Source organism: Trachemys scripta, chromosome 3 (genome assembly GCF_013100865.1).
Source record: "Trachemys scripta elegans isolate TJP31775 chromosome 3, CAS_Tse_1.0, whole genome shotgun sequence".
Lineage (NCBI taxonomy): Eukaryota > Metazoa > Chordata > Testudines > Emydidae > Trachemys > Trachemys scripta.
In genome coordinates this window covers 110,753,115-110,773,920 of record NC_048300.1, presented here as the reverse complement: position 1 = coordinate 110,773,920, position 20,806 = coordinate 110,753,115, and the positions used below count along the sequence as shown (strand labels likewise).

General features: G+C 43.7%; 1 protein-coding gene across 4 annotated transcripts in view; it reads left to right on the top strand.

Moving 5' to 3' along the window:
• Positions 1-20,806, top strand: part of NCOA7 (nuclear receptor coactivator 7) — a 132,302-nt gene that overhangs the window by 42,127 nt on the left and 69,369 nt on the right. For all 4 annotated transcript variants that reach the window (XM_034765736.1, XM_034765731.1, XM_034765733.1 and 1 more), the window contains one exon: positions 361-490. In XM_034765736.1, coding sequence (XP_034621627.1) covers positions 441-490 — 50 coding nt within the window. In that variant the 5' untranslated portion in view covers positions 361-440. The remainder of the gene's footprint in view (positions 1-360; positions 491-20,806) is intronic.

Here is a 20,806-nt window from a genome sequence, read left to right as displayed (position 1 = left end):
GCTGTTAAGACATTGTTACAGCGCTTTGAATTAATCCCCTGTAGTATGTCACTTTAAATGCTGTCACTGATTTGCATATCAGACTCTCTTCAGATTCCCTCTGATTCTCCCTCAGAAAAAAAAAGAACAAAAACAAACAAATCTCAGATATGATTTTTCTGCAGTGACTTGCCCAACCGTATTCACAGTCTTGTGTTTTTGGTACAATAGGTCCGTATCATGTGACATGTTTTCACTGGTTAAAGTTTACTGCCATTTGTCATGAGGCTATGTATGTTATCTCCGCACTGTAAATTGCTGCAGAAGTTATTGACATTTTGATTTATGAACTTCCTTTTTGCTTTTAAATGATAAATACAGGGAACTATACGTGGGTATGAGGCGCTGTGAAAAAGAGAAACACACCCCAAACGCTCACCTGGCACTTTTCATTGTATCCCATGGAGACTAAGGAGGAGAAGAAGGAGCGGAGACAAGGCTATTTTGCCCGGTAAGTGTGCATTATTATTTCAGTGCTGATAAAAATGTACCTGTGGACTTTGCCATCGGTAATAGGCTTGTTTTTCATATTTTAAAATGATAATCTAGTGCATTATGAACCCACAGGTGCCTCAGTGGGAGCTGCATTTCTATCTGCTTTCCCCCCTTGAGTTTGAGTAATGATTTGTTGTCCTTTTCCTGCTGTTTCTCGGTAATGGAGGCAGCGCTGCAATACCAGTTATAAATGTTACTTACAGTACAGAGCTGTTCCTGAATTTAGTTGTAATATGCTTTGAATCTCATATCAGCAACTTGCCTGGCTCCTGTTTAAGGTGAACTGGATAAAGCTGCAGTGACTGTAAATCTGCAACACAACAGAAGTTTGTTAACTTCAGATTCCTAAAGAGAGAACGATTCAGCAGTACAGTCTCATAGTGGGAAGGTGGATAAATTATGGGAGACCATCACCCTAATAATTTGAAAGATAAGATGATGTTCTATGCCAGGGGTCAGCAACCTTTCAGAAGTGGTGTGCCGGGTCTTCATTTATTCACTCTAATTAAAGGTTTTGCATGCCAGTAATACATTTTAACATTTTTAGAAGGTCTCTTTCTATAAGTCTATAATATATAACTAAACTATTATTGTATGTAAAGTAAATAAGGTTTCAAAATGTTTAAGAAGCTTCATTTAAAAATAAATTAAAATGCAGAGCCCCCCGGACTGGTAGCCAGGACCCGGGCAGTGTGAGTGCCACTGAAAATCAGCTTGCGTGCTGCCTTCGGCACCTGTGCCATAGGTTGCCTACCCCTGTTCTATACTAATACTTATAAACTACTCTAGGAGTTAGATTATATTACTGTTTATAAAGACAGCATTATATTTTTGCCAACTACTTTTATTATCTGGGAGCCATGGCATGTGATTTTTAAGGATAAAAATGAGTTGCTGGGAAATTAATTCTTTGTTAATATAATAAACATTTTATAAATAGTCATCCACAATGAGCTGTATGGGAGAAAAAGTGCCAAAGCTCAGTTAGTCTGTTTGAAAAATATGAGAGTAAAATTCTTCACTCTGCTTTCAAACAGAGATATAAAAATAGCTGCTGTAACATTACTGGGAAGGAAAATCCACCACAGAGGTGCTTTAACACCTTCCCTTTCCAGTCTGTACTTAATTATTGTTAGGCTTGGAAGGATTAGATTGTTATCGGTAAATGTCTGTTTCACTGTACAGAAACCGAGGAAAAAATATTTCTGTCAATAATAATCAAAATTTACAGATAGGCATAGTAAGAAAAATGCTAATAAGAAAACTCTTATTAGAGTTTGATTTAGGGATATTTACCTTGTATATTTTGACATTGGCTGTTGACAGTTTGTGTTTTAATGTCTATAAAGTTTTACCTTTTTGAATCTCAGCATCTACTGACATTAAATAATTATTGTCTGACCTCTCCTGATAATTTCCCTCAACTCTGAAAATTTAAATGAATAAAAATCAGGAACAAATGCTTAAACACATAATTCTGCGCAACTTTAAATCGATAAAAATAAAAAAAAATACTTACAAAGAAATATTGACATTATCTGTTGAAATTATAAAACAAATTCTTCCAAGCCTAATTGTTGTTAACCAACTGCACCAAAAACTGCGCTAGGTGTTTTGTGGACTTGTAATAAAGTATGTCCCCTCCCTAATAACAGGAGTGGGGAAAAGGGTGCAATAATGTTTGGTTGCTGTTTAGCCAAAACCTAAGGTGAATGTGAGATGGAATGTAGACGCAATAGTAGTGTGGAAGTTCATAGTAGTGATAATTTGAGAGCTTCAGCTTTGAAAAGTTTCTAAGTGGTGACTATGGCAGTAGTTCTCTTCTCCCTCTCCCAAAGTCTAGAACTACTCTCAGGACCCCTTAAATTAATGAATGGTTCCACATACCACAACCCTCTTTGTTTGCAAGAGGCAGTGATTATTAGGGTACTAGTTACACTAACTTCTAGTCTCCCAAATCCTGGTTGATGCATGGGACAGCTGTGGAAGGAGTTACAAGTTCCATTCCTCTACTGAGAGGAAGGGTGACACTGAGGAGTACTTGGAGAAGATTGACAAGAAATGGCAGTTGTAAGTTAGGCCTTCTCTACAGAAAGAAATAGCTTAAATGGATTGGGGACATGGTGTAAACCAGGGGTAGGCAACCTATGGCACGCGGGCCGAAGGCGGCATGCGAGCTGATTTTCAGTAGCACTCACACTGCCCGGGTCCTGGCCACCGTTCCAGGGGGCTCTGCATTTTAATTTAATTTTAAATGAAGCTTCTTAAACATTTTAAAAACCTTGTTTACTTTACATACAACAATCATTTAGTTATATATTATAGACTTATAAAAAGAGACCTTCTAAAAATGTTAAAATGTATTACTGGCACACGAAACCTTAAACTAAAGTGAATAAATGAAGACTCGGAACACCACTTCTGAAAGGTTGCCGACCCCTGTTAAACTAATCTGAAATAAGCCACTCTTCAACCAAAATAAGAGAGTCCCCACGGAGGTTTTTAAACTAGGATAAAGATGAAAATGATTTGGGGTTCATTAGGCATGGCAGGCGGCTCTGTGCACTGCCTCCACCCACAGGTGCCACCCCCTTAGCTCCCATTGGCTGCGGCTCTCAGCCAATGGGAGTTGCGGAACTAGCACTCAAGACAGGGCGGGGTCAGCGCACAGAGCTGCCTGCTGCACCTCCACCTAGGAGCAGCTGGGACAGGTAGTTGCTTGTGGGGCCCTGCCCGAGGTGAGTGACCCCTGGATCCGGCACCCCGCACACCCTCCCGTGCCCCAAACCCCCTCCTGCACCCAAACTCCCTCCGAGAGACCGCGCATCACATCCCCTCCCATGCCCCAACCCCCTGCTGGCCCCACTCCAACTGGACTATAAACTGGAATTTCAATGAAGATCAGAAATTCCGGTTTATAGAGCTTTCCAGTTGGTGAAGTGTCGGATAAAACAGCTTTTACTGTATTAGAAAACATGCCGTAAGGCTACGATTTTGTCATGGAGGTTGCGGAAGTTATGGAAATGCAGTTCCAAAGACCTCCATGACTTCAGCCCTGGTGGCTGGGAGCTTCAGGGTTTCGCTGCCTCTCGCAGGGCAGGGAGCTATGAGATACCCCTGCTGCCTGAGGCAGCTGGCGCCCAAGCTCTGAGCCACCATGGGCAGTGAGGGTACCCCGCAGCTCCCAGCCACTCTGGGCAGGAGCGGTACCCCACAGCTCCTGGCCGCTGCGGGTGACAGGTACCTCGCAGGCAACAGGGGGACCCCCGCAGTCCCCGGCCATGGTGGCGACTGTGGCAGGGTGATCCCCGCAGCTCCCCGCCACTGGGGAGGGAGGTGGACTCTGCAGCTCTCTGCCACCACAGGGGAACAGGAGGACCTGGAGCTCCAACCCTCTGTGGGTGGTGAAGGCCCCAGAGCTCTCAGCCACCCCACAGCTGCCCAGCCCCTTCCCATTTTATCATGGATATTTTTAGTCAAAGTCAGAGACAGGTCATGGGCTTCCGTGAATTTTTCTTCATTGCCCATGACCTGTCCATGACTTTGACTAAAATATCCATGATAAAATCTTAGCCTTACTTATAGTAATAGATTAAAGGAGCTCAATCTATTTAGTTTAACAAAGAAAAGGTTAAGGGGTGTGTAACAGGTTGGATTACAGAAACCCCCTTGGGAGCTGCCACCTTTTTATGTGGATTGGAGCATTCCAATATCCATTGTTCCCCAAGTGCTTCCTGATCGGGTACTTAACCTAAAGAAGCTGACCAAATGCCTCACAAAGCTTGCTTGATTTCTAAGTAAGTATACAGCCAATATTCTTAAACTCAAGTACAGAATGATATATGTGTACAAATAGGATGAATAGATATAGTAGACCTTAACTTTTACAGAGGTATGTTACATGGCACAGGCAGCACAAAACATATTTCCAGTTATGTCATATTCCCATAAAGCATTATGTGGTACAGCGTCACAGGGTGACTTGATCACAGTCTATACCTGCCTGGGGAACAAAATATTTGATAAAGTGCTCATCAGTCTACCAGAGAAAGATATAACACAATCCAATGGCTGGAAGTTGAAACTAGACAAATTCAGACTGGAAATAAGGTGAAAATTTTTAACAGTAAGGGTAATTAACCATTAGAAGAATTTACCAAGGGTCATGGTGGATTCTCTGTCACTGGTCATTTTAAAATCAAGTTCAGATGTTTTTCTAAAAGATCTGCTTAAATCAAAAGGAATTATTTTGGGGAAGTTCTATGGCCCGTGTTATCCAGATTAGATTATTACAATGATTAGATTATTACAGATTAGATTATTCCCTTCTGGCCTTGGAATCTATGAATCTGTAAGTAAAGAAGGAGTTGATTATTTAGATAGTTTTGTTTTATAATAGTATCTGACAGTGTAATTAAAATATTTGAGAAATATTAAATCAGTGGTTAGATTTTCACATTCACCCTCTAGCATTAACACCTTTGCTTGGAAGAAGTCAGAAACTGACTGTATAGAATGCATCTACACAGGTATATCAAGCTTGGGTATTTTTTAATCATCTGTTTGTCCCCAGTCTTTTCTGTGTTTTCAGAAGGGCAAGTTTCCACACATTGTTAAGGCATAGTGACCCGGCGGTTTATCCTTGCAGTATGAATAGTCTCAAAGCCAACATATAGCAGAAGTTGGAATTTTATAAATTACTGTGGGGAAAATATTGTCTTGTATCAGCTTACTTATATAATGAAAATGTTTTAGCTCATCTTGCAGGGATGTAAATGTTAGCTCAGTATCCTGCTATTCAGACTATAAACAGTATTATATTTTAGTCCCAGTGTCATGACCAATGGCATGTATGCCAAAGAAGCTTCATTCTCAAAAAAATGACTAAAGAGATATAACTTGTTCAGATTTATGAATATTTATAACCCATATAATCTGCCCTATAACTGAAGATTTCTCTATGTAGTGGTGGATAAAGCTCTGGATGCTAAGGGCAGGCCTACACTTAACAGGCTTCTTCCGTCACTGTAGGTACACCACCTCCCCAAGAGGCGGTAGATATATGATTTAGCACTGTCTAAACCAGGGGTTAGGTCGGTTTAACTGCATGTGGATTTTTCAAACCTCTGAGCAATGTAGTTATACTGACCTGATTTCCTAGTGTAGATCTGGCCTTAGAGATACCATAAAGGAACTTCTGGGACTTAGACCTTTGTGATATTATGGGGAGCAGAAATGTCAATGATTGTAGCCGGTTTTCTGCCTGCTAGCGTGCCTTATATCAATACATCACTCCAGAGCTTTTGTATAACTATATAAAGTTTTATATAACTTTTAAGGGTGTTTTTTTAATGAAATCTACTTTTAATATTTTGAATCCCTGGCACAATGGCTTTAGCTTTCAGACATTGAAGAATGTCTAGAATTGCACAAATAGCAGTATAAGAAATTCTTATATTTTTGTTAGGGGCTTTGCTAAACTGAGAAGATCCTCTAATGTGGATAGGTGGTATCCGCGGTTCATTGCTCACATCATACTGCTGTTGCATTTATTAAGAATAGATCTTATTGTATGTGTAAATCTGAGAAGTGTGACAGTTTGCAGTTATCTAATTTCTGCATAAAAAATCTGTTATGGAAGTGGGCATGGAACATGAAGGTTTTAGGAGGTATTGAGGCAGCACTTAGCCTGGGAACTGTGTCCTTCTGATTTCTGAACTATAGGTGAGGTTTTACATTATCAACATGGAGCTCTTTGTATTTCTGTGATATCCTTTGTGTAAGACAGGGTAAGAGTGCGTATAAGAACTACCTAAACACTTAGTTGTGCAATCAGTCACAGAACTACGTTCCCAACATACAGATTTTTTTTCAGGGCAGTCCAAGCAACAACAGTGATTTGTGCAGTCTTAGTGAGTTTATACTGATATCTGTGCCTTCACTGAATAGGTACCTTATAGGATGCAGAACAAACATTGTTACTAGAAAGCGGGCATAGTGGGAGTATTTATTTGGGTCATTTGGGCCATTTTCTGGAAGAGAGGAGATTCTCAGTGTTGTATGTCTAGCAGGGCCGGCTCTAGGCACCAGCACTCCAAGCATGTGCTTGGAGAGGCATTTTCCAAAGGGCGGCAATCCGGCTCCTTTTTTTTTTTTTTTTGCTTGGGGTGCAAAAAGCCGGGAGCCGGCCCTGAGCGGAGGTGAGCTGCGGCGGTGGGAGAGGGCCGCAGTAAGTAACTATGTTGGGGGGCAGAGGAACCGTCCCCCACCGAACACCGCAGCTCACCTCTGCTCCGCCTGCTCCCCTGAGTGGCGGCCTGGGAGGGAGGGGGGAGAAGCGGAGCAGCGGCAGAGCTCTCAAGGGAGCAGGCAGAGCGGAGGTGAGCTGCGGTGGTGGGGGGCACGGGGAGGGCCGCAGGAAGTAACCCTGGGGGGGGGGCAGAGGAACCACTCCCACCCCCAGCTCACCTCCGCCTCCTCCCCCGAGTACTCCGCTTTTCCCCGGGTAGGAGGGGAAATGCGGCACGCCCAGGGGAGGAGGCGGGACCGGAGATTTGGGGGGGGGGGGCCCGCAGGAAATTTTTTTTGCTTGGGGCGGCAAAAAACTTGGAGCCTGCCCTGATGTCTAGTCACCATGCACAGTGAGAAGGGAGTGAAGGAAGAGAGACCAGGGAATAGTCCAAGTTTAGTGTAAAGAAATTTATCAAAGGGAAGAAGGAAGAAAGTTAGAATGAAGAGTATTTTGAATTCTGTTGGGGCACCATTATAAACATACAGAGTAAAAAGTGTTTGATTACTTAATTTCAAAACATACTGTGGTACATTAGAGATTTCATAGCTGATTTTCACAAATTGTTTATCCTGAAAGATATGTGCAATACTAACTTGTTATGCAATAAGCATACAATGACCTTCTATTTGCCTTTGTAAGGGGGACCTTTGGTGACTTTTATCTGTCTTTAAAAAGAAAGCATTAGAAAAAATTGAACTTATCCCTCCTTTAGTGTGTAAACAGTGTACGTAATGCAGCTTTGATGCAGAAGTCTGTACAGTTTTGATAAGAGTTGGTGCTATAGTAGTCATAATATATTATGTCTTCATTTTCCTCCACCATAGGAAGGGTCTTGGAGCTGTCCCTGGAGATCTTTAAGGTTATGTAATTATTGCACAATTTAACTGATCCTGTCATTGGGGTAGTTAAATAGCATTACATCTTAATGGCCCTAAAAACATAAGGGAGGGCAGCAGAAAACAATAGGGCAAGACTTGTTTGATTCCTCAGTTTTAGGCTCTTTCTGTACTTTGCAGAATCTAAGATTTTAATTTTAAAATATTGCAGTTTTATTTTTTCAGTTTTGAAAATAGCCTTCCCAGTGTACTATTGTCCTGTTAACTTCACCTTACAGAAAACTAGGTGCAGCCAAATTGCAGTAGGGAATCCCACAAACAATTCTGTTGACCTCCATGAAATTTAAATTCAAGATGAAGCTGTTTAAATCCTAGCATTGAGAAATGGCAATGTAATAAACAAACATTTAGTAGTACTGAGTTGTGGTAGGGTTGTGGGGTGTTTTTGGCTTGTTTCTTTTGTTTTTTGTTGTTAGCCTCTCATTCAGTCAAATATTTTGGGAAGCCACAATTTACCTAACCATATTTGCAGTGGAATACAAGCTTTGGTAGTGCTATGATGGCAACCTAATAAGAAGAGACATGAAGACTGAATTGTAAACCAAGCCAAATCCCCAAATCACGTATATCCTTTACTGCTCTTTGTGATATATAAAATCAACTTACAGTTCTACATTTGTTTGATTTTTCTTCACACATTAGAATGATCAGGTCCTGACTTCCCTTTTTTTTTCCCTTGGAGGACTTTGCAAACTTTAGGAGGACTGTGAATGTGACATTCCAGAACCCTAAAACTTGAGCTGCAGCTCTCCTGGCATTCAATTGAAAGGGGATGGGTGGGTGGGTGGTGGGGGTAGAATGTTGACCTTAAACAAACTTTCCTGTACTCCCATAGTAAATTAAATTAACTCAAGATCTTTATTTCCCCTCAGCTGGGGACTTGAATCACTGCAGCTCAGACTATGGCTACACTGGTGCTTTACAGCGCTGTAACTTTCTCGCTCAGGGGTGTGAAAAAACACCCCCCTGAGTGCAGCAAGTTACAGCGCTGTAAAGCGCCAGTGTAAACAATGCCCCAGCGCTGGGAGCCGCACTCCCAGCGCTGTAAGCTAATCCCCTCGTGGAGGTGGAGTACCTGCAGTGCTGGGAGAGCTCTCTCCCTGCGCTGGCGCGCGACCACACTCACACTTCAAAGCGCTGCCGCAGGAGCACTCCCGCGGCAGCGTTTTGGAGTTTCGAGTGTAGCCCCAGCCTCAGGCTTCAGCCTCTGGTTGTTCCTAGTCTGCTAGAGAATGCCAAAAGGATATGGGGAAAAAGAGGGAAATCCATACCTGATAGTTTTTTTAATCTAATAAAACAAGCAGATAGAAAGATCTCTTATTTTGGAATCAAATCTTTAAGGCCATTTTCGCACATGATAATGGTAGGGTGACCAGATAGCAACTGTGGAAAAAACGGGACAGGGGGTGAGAGGTAATAGGCGCCTATATAAGAAAAAGTCCCAAAAAACGGGACTGTTCCCGACAAGCAGGGCAATATGCCTGTAGATCTCATCCAACAGAGATTGCATCAGACTGGTCTGCAACAGTAAATTATGTGCATGCAAGAATAACCTGTTTCGGCAGGAAACTGAAATACTTCCTGTGGAAATGTATATCTGTACCAAAAATATTATCCCTTGCCAATAAATTTGCTGTCCTAAAAATTTCACACACCCTTCACTAGGGATTGCCATTGGTCCATCTAGTGTGGTATCCTGTTTCTGACAGTGGCCCATGCCAGATGTTTCAGTGTAAGGCTTAAAATTCCTGTAATGAACAATTATGCAATAGCATGCCCAGGGAGGAAGGTTTTTTTTTCCTTAGCCCCCCAGCCACTAATTAGTGGTTGGCTAACGTCTTAAAATTTGACTTTTATACTTGTATAATTATGAATGATTAAAATAATAATAATAAAGACCCTATGTTAGGAAAGTGCTTAAGCATGTGCTTACATTTAAGCATGTGATTAAATCCCATTGACTCAACAGGATTTAGGAATGTGCTGTAGGAGCTTGAAGCTGCACTAGTGAAGTCAGTGAGAGTTTTGCCATTGAATTGGATAGGAGAGAATCATCTGAAGGGCTTGTCTACACAAACATTTAGTTCATGGCAAGCTGGGGGATAAGTCTACACTAGTCCACACTAGTCTACTGCTGACCACTTAATACTTGTGTGGACTCTGCTGCTGCACAACAACAGTTCCCTGGTGTGCTTTAATCTCCTCCTGTTGTAAAGCAGGAGACATTAAAGTGCACTAGGGAACTTTTAGTATGTGGCAGCAGCGTCCACACTGACACTTAGTGCATGGCAGGCTAGCGTGGGATAGAATTACACCCCAGAAAGCCTTAAATTAACATTAGCCTTCTGGGTGTCCCAGTGTGTCTTGTGTTTGTCTATTTAGATTATAAGCACAGAGATTGTCTCTTTCCAAAGGGAAAACGGGACACCCCATGGACCAGCCCGAGGCCCCGCACTGTCCCCCCCACCCGCTGTGCGGCTGGCCAGAGCCCTTCCTGCCTCCTGCCTGTGTGGGGCCAGCCTGAGGTCCCCCTTCCCCTGCGGGTTTGGTCCAAGCCCCTCGAGCGCGGGGCCGTCCCAAGACCCCCCTGTTGCCCACACTCACACAGGGCAGGCCCAAACAACTCGCTCTCCCAAGCCATCCCTCCCGCTTGGGGCTGGTGTTGCTGCTTGGCCCTCCGCCCCACACGTTTTCCGCACCCCGCTAGGGGTCGCACCCCACTGCAAACAGGACAAATGCCCAGTTTTGTCAGAAAAGTAGGGACAGCTGGGACAGGGCTTAAAAACGGGACTTATGGTCACCCTACTTATAAAGAACCAAGCTCACTTGACACCTTAACAATACCTAAATTTTTGCCTTCTTATCCATTCTGGTAGTTGGGTGGGTTTTCTTCTTTAGGCTGAAATTTGGAGCAAACCCAGTCACTGTCCAAAGGAAAACATTTTTTTAAAATAAGATTTAAAAAAAAAATACAAGGTTTTTTAGTGCAACTTGCTTGTAACAGATATTTGCATAAAATGGCTTTAATTACTTAACTCATATGTTATGATATTAAATCATAACACTTCTGACTAATTTTGAAAATTTCTCAGATTTTGTGTGTGTCCAAAATATGGTTACTAAAAGTAGAAGTTTTTCATTCTTTCTAAACAAAATATGGGTTGCTTATCAAATCTCAACTTGTTTCAGAATGAGCAACATTTTTGTTACCATGGAAAGCTTTCATAGTATTAATGCTGCCAAAGGCAGAGCTAGACAGCCCTAATAAGATTTCTAAAAAATGCAGAATATGGTTCTGGTCCTGCAAATGATTATGGGTGTGAGTAATTTATGCGGGAAGAAAAGCAGAATATATTATGTACTAGTGCAGAACACTGCTACTGCTATGGCCCTATTTTCTTCCAGCTTTTTAGAGATGGTCAAAAAATATAATTGTGGCATATTTTCTTGGAAAATTGTTTTTTTCCCAAAATGAATGTTTCCATAGAAAATGTTAATGTCAAGTGAAATTTTTATGATTTTTTTAAATGAAAAGCTGGTGACAGTTTTAGGTTTTTATATCAAAAATCAGAAAAGCCATATTTGTTATTGAGCATAACACCACCAAATACTTAAGACCCACTACAATCATAGGCTTCATGATAGTAGTGGGTCTTAAATATTTGGTGGTGTTATTCTCAATAACAAATATGGCAGTTTCCTGCATATCCTTGGAAAAACTTATTACACTGAATTAAAATATATTTGGGGTCCTCTGTGTTAAATGCAAAATTTATGTGTTATTGTGGATTGTGGGCTGGGATTGCATGCAACCTCTCTAGCAGGGGCAATGGGGTGGAGGGAGTAAGGCCTGAAAGTTCAAAGAGCTATATTAAAAATGTGCCAGACAAAAATGGACTTTTGGAACAATAAGTGTTAAGTGAATTTCCTGGAAAATACCTTAAAAAAGACTAAAACAAATTTTCCACCTTTGGTTATGCAAAAACTCAGCCTTTTAAAAGTATGCCCTAAGGAAAGGGTCTTTGTCTGCTAATGACCTGCTAACAAAGGTAACAGTCAATAGCCATATAAAGAAACTGGCTACTCTGCTAGCCTGTGTTCTGGTTCTAAATTATAAACTTGTAGCCATGGGGAAAACCCAGTTGTGGGTTTTAAAGAACTAACAGCTACCAGATCCTGAGGCTGGAGTTGGGATAACCTCTGATAAGATTTTTAGCATGTGTGTAGGTTCTTTTGTTGTTTTAATATGTTTCACCTTAAAAATAAATGTGCTTTTTTATAAAGAGCTGTGTGGTAACTTATAACTGCGGGCAACACCCTGGGCACAGTCTCTAGAAAGAAAGCAAAGTGCAGGCGCTGGCCTTTTAGGAAGTCTGGCTTGCTGGAAATATCATAGTCTAGGCTGGGAACTGTACAACCTGGAAAAACAGTCAGAAGGAAAAGACATGGGTCTCCACCCAAGAGAGGTGACACCGGCTAAGCAGGCAGGAGCCTAAAATGGGTGCCCTTGGTGGCCCATGATGGGGGAATACAGGTGCAATTGGCCTGAACTGTGACACTAGTGTCTAGAGCAGCGTTTCTCAAATGCATGGCCGCTGCCCTGGGCTTTTCTTGTGGCCACAACATCCTGGGCAGTGATTGGGGGGCAAAGCAGCTGTCCCCACCTTCCCTGTTGCTCCTGGATGTGCCACTTTGGTGTTGGTTGCTGGGGCTGCCAGCAGGGGTTGGCCCCCTTCTGGAGACACAGTGCTGGAGGAACAGACAGCCTGTGAATTCCCCATCTTCCCAGGGGCGGTGGGGCTCAGGATTCAGCCCTGGGATGGTGGGGTGGCAGGCTCTGGCCACGGGGCTTCGGGCTCTGGTCCCGTCCCCTGGCTGCAGGGCATCAGGCTATCGCTCTGGGGCTTCAGGCTCTGGCTCCCCGCTGCTTCCCCATCTTCCTTACTGGGGCCCTCATCGCCCCTGACCCCTGCAGACTATCCATCCACCTCCCCATCCAGGGCTTAATTTGTCCCCGGGCTTGCTGGGGCTGTGTAAGTCTGCCGTGAAAAGTAATACTTGTATGTTTGTTAATATCATTTTTCACGGCAGACTTAGCTGGCTGGGAGGCTGTAAAAAATATTAGCCAACATACAAATATCACTTTTCTCAGTAGCAGACGTACTGGCTAGCAATAAATACATTACAATGATTTTGATGTGCATAGGTGCATATTTGTTTTTCCTAAAGTTAATTAAGTATTTTAGGAAAAATTGTCGGAGCAGCCACCAGCAAGAGTTGGTGGCTGCACTCTGAGGCCACCAAAAATTTCATTGTGAGAATCCCTGATCTAGAGTTTCCACCAAAGATCAGGCTCCATTGTGGTAGGCACTGTATGTACATACAGTATGACAGTGCCCGCCCTGAAGAGCTTACAAACTGAATAGATAAGGCAGACAAAATATGAGAGCAAGAAATTATTGTTATAATTTTACAGATGACGAACTGGCACAGACAAATTAAGTGATTTGACCAAAGTTATACCCAGGGGTGAAAGTAGAAATAGGGACTTACCGGTACGGGGCTGAGTTGGGGCCGGCTCTGGCCCCTGGAAGGGGCGGGGCCTCGGGCGGAAGGAGTGAGGATGGGGGGGGGTCAGAGCCAGCCCCGGCCCACCCTGTACTGGTAAGTGCTCTCCCCCTCCCCCGCCAGGGTAGCAGCAGCAGCCGGGGGCTCTGGCAGCAGTTTAAAGGGCCCAGGGCTCGGCCGCCGCTCCAGCCCCGGGCCCTTTAAACTGCTGCCGGAGCCCCCGGCTGCCACTGCTACCCGAGGGTTCCAGCAGCAGGACTCTGGGGGCTATTTAAAGGGCCTGGGGCTCCCCTGCCTGTACCACCCCGGGCCCTTTAAATAGCCGCTGGAGCCTGCCGGAGTGGTGGCGGGGCTCCGGTGGCTATTTAAAGGGCCAGGGCCGTAGAGGCAATGGGAGCCCCAGGCCCTTTAAATAACCCCTGGAGTCCCGCCGCTACTCCAGGGCTCTGGGGGCTATTTAAAGGGCCAAGGACCCCTCTGCTTCTACCGCCTCGACCCTTTAAATAGCTGCCGGAGCCCTGGGGTAGCGGCGGCGGGGCTCCCGTGGCTATTTAAAGGGCCCAAGGCAGTAGAGGCAGCGGGAGCCCTGGCCCTTTAAATAGCCCCCGGAGCCCTGCCACTACTCCAGGGCTCCAGCAGCGGGGCTCTGGTGGCAATTTAAAGGGCCTGGGGCTCCAACCGCTGCTGGGAGCCCCAGGCCCTTTAAATTGCCGCCTGGAGAAGCCGGGCCGCCCCGGTACGGCGCACCGGCTCTTACCAGTATGTCGTACCGGGGTGTACCGGCTTACTTTCACCTCTGGTTGTACCAGAAATTTTGGCAGGGCAAAAATGAATCCAGATCTCCTGAATGCCAGTCCGATGTCTCAACTACAAGACCATCCTTTGCTCAAGGAGGTATTTGAATAAGGAGAAAGTGAGTGATCTACTTTGCCCATTTGGAAAGTGTTTTATATGCAGGACCAGTGCATAATGATGCGTGGAACTGGTATTAGGAGAACATCACCGGCAGAGCAGAGGAGGTGGTTGGGATGGGAATGCAGTAAGAGAATCTAATTTTGCATTTGGAAAAAAAGATTTGTAATATGGATTTACTTGAACAAGTATGGGTTATGTACATAGGTGCCGATGCCGTGGGTGCTCCGGGGCTGGAGCACCCACAGGGAAAAAATGGTGGGTGCTGAGCACTCAATGGCAGCCACCCATCAACGCCTCTCCCCCCCCAGAACCTCCCGCGGGCCCCGCAGATCAGCACCTCCCCATCCCTCCCTGCGCCTCCCGCCCGCCGTGATCAGCTGTTTCATGGCGTGCAGGAGGCTCGGGGGCAAGGGGAGAAGAGCGAGGATGCGACGCGCTCGGGGGAGGGGGCAGAACTGGGCAGGAAGAGGTGGGATTGGGGTGGAGCAGGGGCGGGAAGAGGCACGGTGGGGTCTTGGGGCAAGGGTTGGAGTGGGGATGGGGCCTGGGGCAGAGCTGGGTGTCAAGCCCCCCCTGGTACTTTGGAAAGTCGGCATCTGTGGTTATGTGACCTTAAGAGAATGTTAAAGGAGCAATTCCCAAGAGAGCCAGCTGTAACTCATTATAAAAGAAGGCATTAAGTAGATTTGTAAATCAAAGTAAAAATATCCTTATAAAAACCTTCCACTGTGAGGGGATTTATTAGATTGCTGTAATGCAGTAGTTCTCAAACTTTTGTACTGGTGACCCCTTTCACATAGGAAGCCTCTGAGTGCGACCCCCCTTATAAATTAATAACACTTTATACATTTAACACCATTATAAATGCTGGAGGCAAAGCGGGATTTGGGGTGGAGACTGACAGCTCGCGACCTTCCATGTAATACCCTCGCGACCCCCTGAGGGGTCCCGACCCCCAGTTTGAGAACCCCTGCTGTAATGGTAATGTAGATCTGAATGCGTTATAATCTTTTTTTCTTAGGTAAACAGAAAAGGTGTGTCAACACTGCAGCTGAGAGGTATGACTCCTAGCTAGGGTAGATCTATATGCATTAGCTCTGCTTGTGTTCATGTGATAAAAATATCAGAATGCTTGTGGTAGCATGTGAGGTGGCTTAGGCTAGCTGCCCAAGGCCATCCGATCTGAGATCCTATGTATGTACTTAGAGGTGCCTAGTCTGAGCTGCTGTCTGTGCCACTGCAGCCACTCAGTGATTTTTAGCACGCTAGCTGGAGCATAGCTAGCGCGTGTATGTCTACGCAACTGGGAATCACCCCCCCCCCCAGCTGCTATGTACACATAGCCAAAAGTTGGGGTTATCTTATGCATTTCCAAATAGATTGTTAGGGTTTTTATATATATATATATAATAGTTTTTAGAACAGGAGTACTTGTGGCACCTTAGAGACTAACAAATTTATTAGAGCATAAGCTTTTGTGGACTACAGCCCACTTCTTCGGATGCATATAGAATGGAACATATATTGAGGAAATATATATACACACATACAGAGAGCATAAACAGGTGGGAGTTGTTCCATTCTATATGCATCCGAAGAAGTGGGCTGTAGTCCACGAAAGCTTATGCTCTAATAAATTTGTTAGTCTCTAAGGTGCCACAAGTACTCCTGTTCTTCTTTTTGCGGATACAGACTAACACGGCTGCTACTCTGAAAATAGTTTTTAGGTTCTTCAGTCTTACTAAAGTAATAATAAGGAGCTCTTATACATCTTTTTTCAGTTCATAGCTCTCAAAGCTCTTTACAAAGGAGGGTAAATATCCTTAGCACCATTTCACAGATGTGGAAACTGAAGTCCAGAGGTGCAGTGACTTGATCACAGTCATTACTGAGGTATCATGAGTGCAGTGCCGTTTACATTGAATCATGCTGCCTTTTTGGTGATGCTGATGGCTGACTGTGTGTGAAATCCGAATCTGCTGTTTACTTAGACATGGAAGGATCAGATTTTTATTGATAAATGTCGATTTTTACCATACACACACAAACTGATAAGGTCTTTCCATAGATGATAATCAAAATTTACTGATAGGCAAAGTAAGAAAAATACTGCTTGAGAACTTATTAGTGTTTGATTTAAGGATATTTACTTTGTATATTTTGACAAGTGATGTTGACAATTTCTATTTTAATGGTTATAAAGCTTGAACTTTTTGAATCTGTTATTAAATAATTATTTTCTGACACCCTTGTTGTCTGACATCCTCCCAATTCCTTGCAGCTGTAAACATTTAAATGTATAAATATTAAAAAAGCTTAAAACCAAACATTATCCATCAAAATTATAAAAAAAAAACCCTCAAATTATGCAAAGACTGTTTCTGCAGATCAGTAATTAATTTTCACTAAAGAGGAGGGAATTTCCTGTAATGACCTATGCTGCTAATTTATTCTCTTACGTAGGTAGCGTATTTTGTCATTTTAATAGATAATTGAGTTTGTTTAATTGAATTACATAAGGTTTGTTTTGAAAATTGAGAGAGCTAGTTGAGATTATTGTTATAGATGTGTTTCAGTGGTAGTTGAACATGTTCATTATTTTAAATAAAGTACAAAATAGTGTGCCAAGTTTGCCTTCAGTCAGTTTAAGCATAAGGATACCAAGCTTCTTGGCTTTTCTGTTTCTGCTGCAGGATGTGTATCGGTGTGGGCACTTGTTGCCATTTCAGAGAGCTGTTTTCCTGCAGGGTGGCTGATACGTGGATTTATGAAGACATTTCACTCAAGATGAATTGTTTGCACCAGTTTTGATGTGAAAAGAAAGACTGCTGGCTCCGCAACGGAAGTCTGGAGCAAGGCGTGATGCTCTGGCAAAGCATCTGACTTCCTTTAGCTTTGCAAGCAGCTATAATTTATTTAGCCTGAAATCACGTATTTACCAGGTTACGTCAGATCCGATGAGAGGGTAGCTGTGCCCAGAGCTTATTGAGCTGCTGCGACACTGAGCTGAATGAAGGGGAGATGTTGGGCAGGCTAGAGTGGAAAGCCTGGGAAATGTCTGTCTAGTGGAATCTAATGTAGGCTTTTAATAGAATAATTCTGTGCAATATATTTGGATAGTGTAAAGTTTATGGGGGACTCCTCTTGGAGAAGAGAATTACAATTAATATTGTGGTGAGGTGAGATTAATAAAGCTAGGATGAGTATTCTTTTAAGTATAGTGTTGTGAGGTGATACAAAGTAATTAAGATAATATTCTCCTTATTATATTAATCTCATATCTCCATAATAGGCATGTGGGGGCACAAACAGATAAAGATCCTTTTAAGGTGATTTAAAATGTCTATTGGCTTAATTAAAAAAAAATCCACCTTACTGCATGAATGCATGTTGCTGGATTTCCAGTGACCCCATCTGTGGAGCATAATGTGCATGTGCCACAGGACGTAATGCTGATTGTATACCAGTTGCCAAGGAAACTTTTACAGGACGCACATTGTGGAACTGTTCCCAATGGGAAAAGGATGTTCATTAAAAGTGAAATGAAGAGGGAAGGTTTGTGTGATTTACTAAGAGCTGTGTTAAAATTGTAAGCTGACACTATAAATTTCAAGGTTTTTTTCTGGTTCCACTTGCGGGCTAGGGGCTCTGCAGGGACATGTGAGATCTTGGCCTAGCAGCACTGAGTCTGTCGACGGACAGCCTATATAGTAAGTTGGGGTGAGTTGTGCCTCTTTGTTTTAGGGAGCAGCCTGTTTTCTCTCTCTCTCATTTTGGTTACTGTGTGTTATTGTTCTGGATTCTAATAATAAAAGTAATATTACATTGCAACCTTCCAGCAAGAAGTTTTTTTTTTTATCCAGCTTTGCTGTGTCTGTGCTGGGGAACATAGCAGTTTGTGCCTATTTTTTCTCCCCCATATCTGTTTGAGGGCTTAAGAGGAGGTTGTTTTTGGTTGGCTGATTTTTTTATTTGTTTGTTAATTGATATGTATGGAGGGTGAAAATGGAAGAGGGTTTCTGTTTTTATTATATATAGATATAGATATATAATATAATATCAAAAATGTCATTGTAAGGGTTTTTCTGCTCCCTTATCACTGTTTATCAGGTTCCCCCCCCCGCCAGCAAATTAACCATAGCTAACTCATACAGGAATCAATAGGAATCTTTCCCTTATTTTAGTGGGAATTTATCCAACCCCCCTCATCAAAATTGGTGGGAACCAACAGAGACTTGAGGCTTTGGCTTGAAAATCATTAAGTTATGCATTTAGATAGACGTGGGAAATAGAATATCAATTGTTACTCAGATGCCATGGTGTGCAAATGCCACGGTGTGGGAGCACTACACAGATGCCTGTAAGTAAGTAAATAAAATAGTTGTGTTGCGTGTCAGAACTGCCTTATATGAAATACTTTTCTTGGTGCTTAAATACAAAGAAGCTGTGAAAGACACTCATCTGAGTGATGTGGGTTCTATTGTCATGGAAATACAGATAGCTACAACTCCTTTTGTCTGCTGAGTAGCATATTTTCTCTTCTCCCAGCTTGCCCAATGAAACATGATAGGTTATCCATTAGTGTGATGTGGCTAATCAAGTATCTCCTGTAATAGCAATTTGTTCATTCACCAGAAAGGTCATGTACTGCTGTGTCCAAAGTCTATTGTTTAACCACAGAAATCTGCCGTACAGTGCTCACACTCTATGTATTTTAAGAATAACTTTCTGGATTGGATTCTGGGGTTCAAATCTGGCCCCAAGTTTTGTTTTTTTTCACAAAAAAAAAAAGGTTCTGCAAAATTGAAAACAGTAGAAATGTTTCTATCAAATTAATTCCAAAGGAAACATTTTTTGTTAAATAAATCTTCCCCTGAGTGGTTGCTGTGAAGGACATGGGAGTGATCTGTAATATTTAATTAATATTCTATGTTCATCTTATTGATTGTTCTTGTGTTGTTTGCTGTCTGAGTACAAGGGGTTAATTCAAGCAGGAGTTAGTGGCATGTACCCAGGAAAAGGACAATAGCTTCAGATAACCTCCCATTTACCGATACTTAAAGGACAATGCAGGTGTCATTACCTCTAACCATGCTGAGCTCAACAGTCTGGTTTGGCAGGGTGGGCCGGGTCCCAGCTGTATCCACAGGGGAATCCAACTTCATGTAGGAAAAACTGGAATAAAGACGTTTGTGTGGATAAAAAGGTAGCCCTGTCTGGGATGATTTAGTTCAGTGGTTCTCCAACTTTTGTACTGGTGACCCCTTGCACATAGAAAGCCTGTGAGTGCGACCCCCCCCAATAAATTAAAAACACTTTTTAATATATTTAACACCATTATAAATGCTGGAGGCAAAGTGGGGTTTGGGGTAGAGGCTGACAGCTCATGACCTCCCAGGTAATAACCTCATGACCCCCTGAGGGGTCCCACCCCCAGTTTTAGAACCCCTGATTTAGTTGGGGATTGATCCTGCTTTGTGCAGGGGGTTGGACTAGATTACCTCCTGAGGTCTCTTCCAACCCTGATATTCTATGATTCTATGATAGTCTCTGAAGGACTGGGGAGAGTAGGCAGCAAACTGCTGGGGAGCAGACTAAATGCCAATGCCAAGAGGTTGAAGTGTCTGGGATAAACTAGGCTTATTCTTTAGGTAACATAGACCTGCATGTAGACTTTTTATTGTGTTACACACCCTTTTCTCTGATTAGGCCTTGTTCCTCCTGATGAGATTAAACAGTACTTTTGTTTTGAAAAGGCTGTTAGGTCACTGTGTTCACCACTACTCCCAACGGGAAGAACCACAGGTAGCTGGTCCCAGTCAGACCTGCTGAGCAGTAAGTGTGAGAATTGAAGGATTCCACCGTGAGTGAAGTGAAGTCTCAGGGCTTCTCACCTGAATGCATGCACTCAAATGGTATGTCTACACAGCAACTAGACACCTGCAGCTGGCCCATGCCAGCCAACTCTGGCTTGTGGGGCTCAGGATGCGGGACTGTTTCATTGCTGTGTAGATTTCTGAGCTTGGGCTAGGGTTACCATATTTAAAAAATAAAAAAAGAGGACACTCCACGGGGCCCTGGCCCTGTCCCTTTCCCACCCCTGGCCCTGCCCCAACTCTGCTCCTTCCCTGCCCCAACTCCGCCCATTCCCCAAAGTCCCTGTCCTAACTCCCCCTCCTCCCTCCCAGCCACGCGAAAAGGGCTGCCCAAGTGCTACCGGCTTCACGGTTTGCCGGGCAGCCCCCCCAGACCCTGCGCCCCTGTCTGGCGCTTCCCCAGCACAGCTGGAGCCCGGGAGGGGAAGCGCCCAGCCGGGGGCGCAGGGTCTGGAGGCTGCCCAGCAAACCCGTGAAGCCGGTAGCACTTGGGCAGCCCTTTTCGCGTGGCTGGGAGGGAGGAGGGGGAGTTAGGACAGGGACTTTGGGGAATGGGCGGAGTTGGGGCAGGGAAGGAGCAGAGTTGGGGCAGGGCCAGGGGTGGGAAAGGGACAGGGCCAGGGCCCCGTGGAGTGTCCTCTTTTTTTATTTTTTAAATATGGTAACCCTAGCCCAAGCTCAGAAATCTACACAGCAATGAAACAGTCCCGCATCCTGAGCCCCAC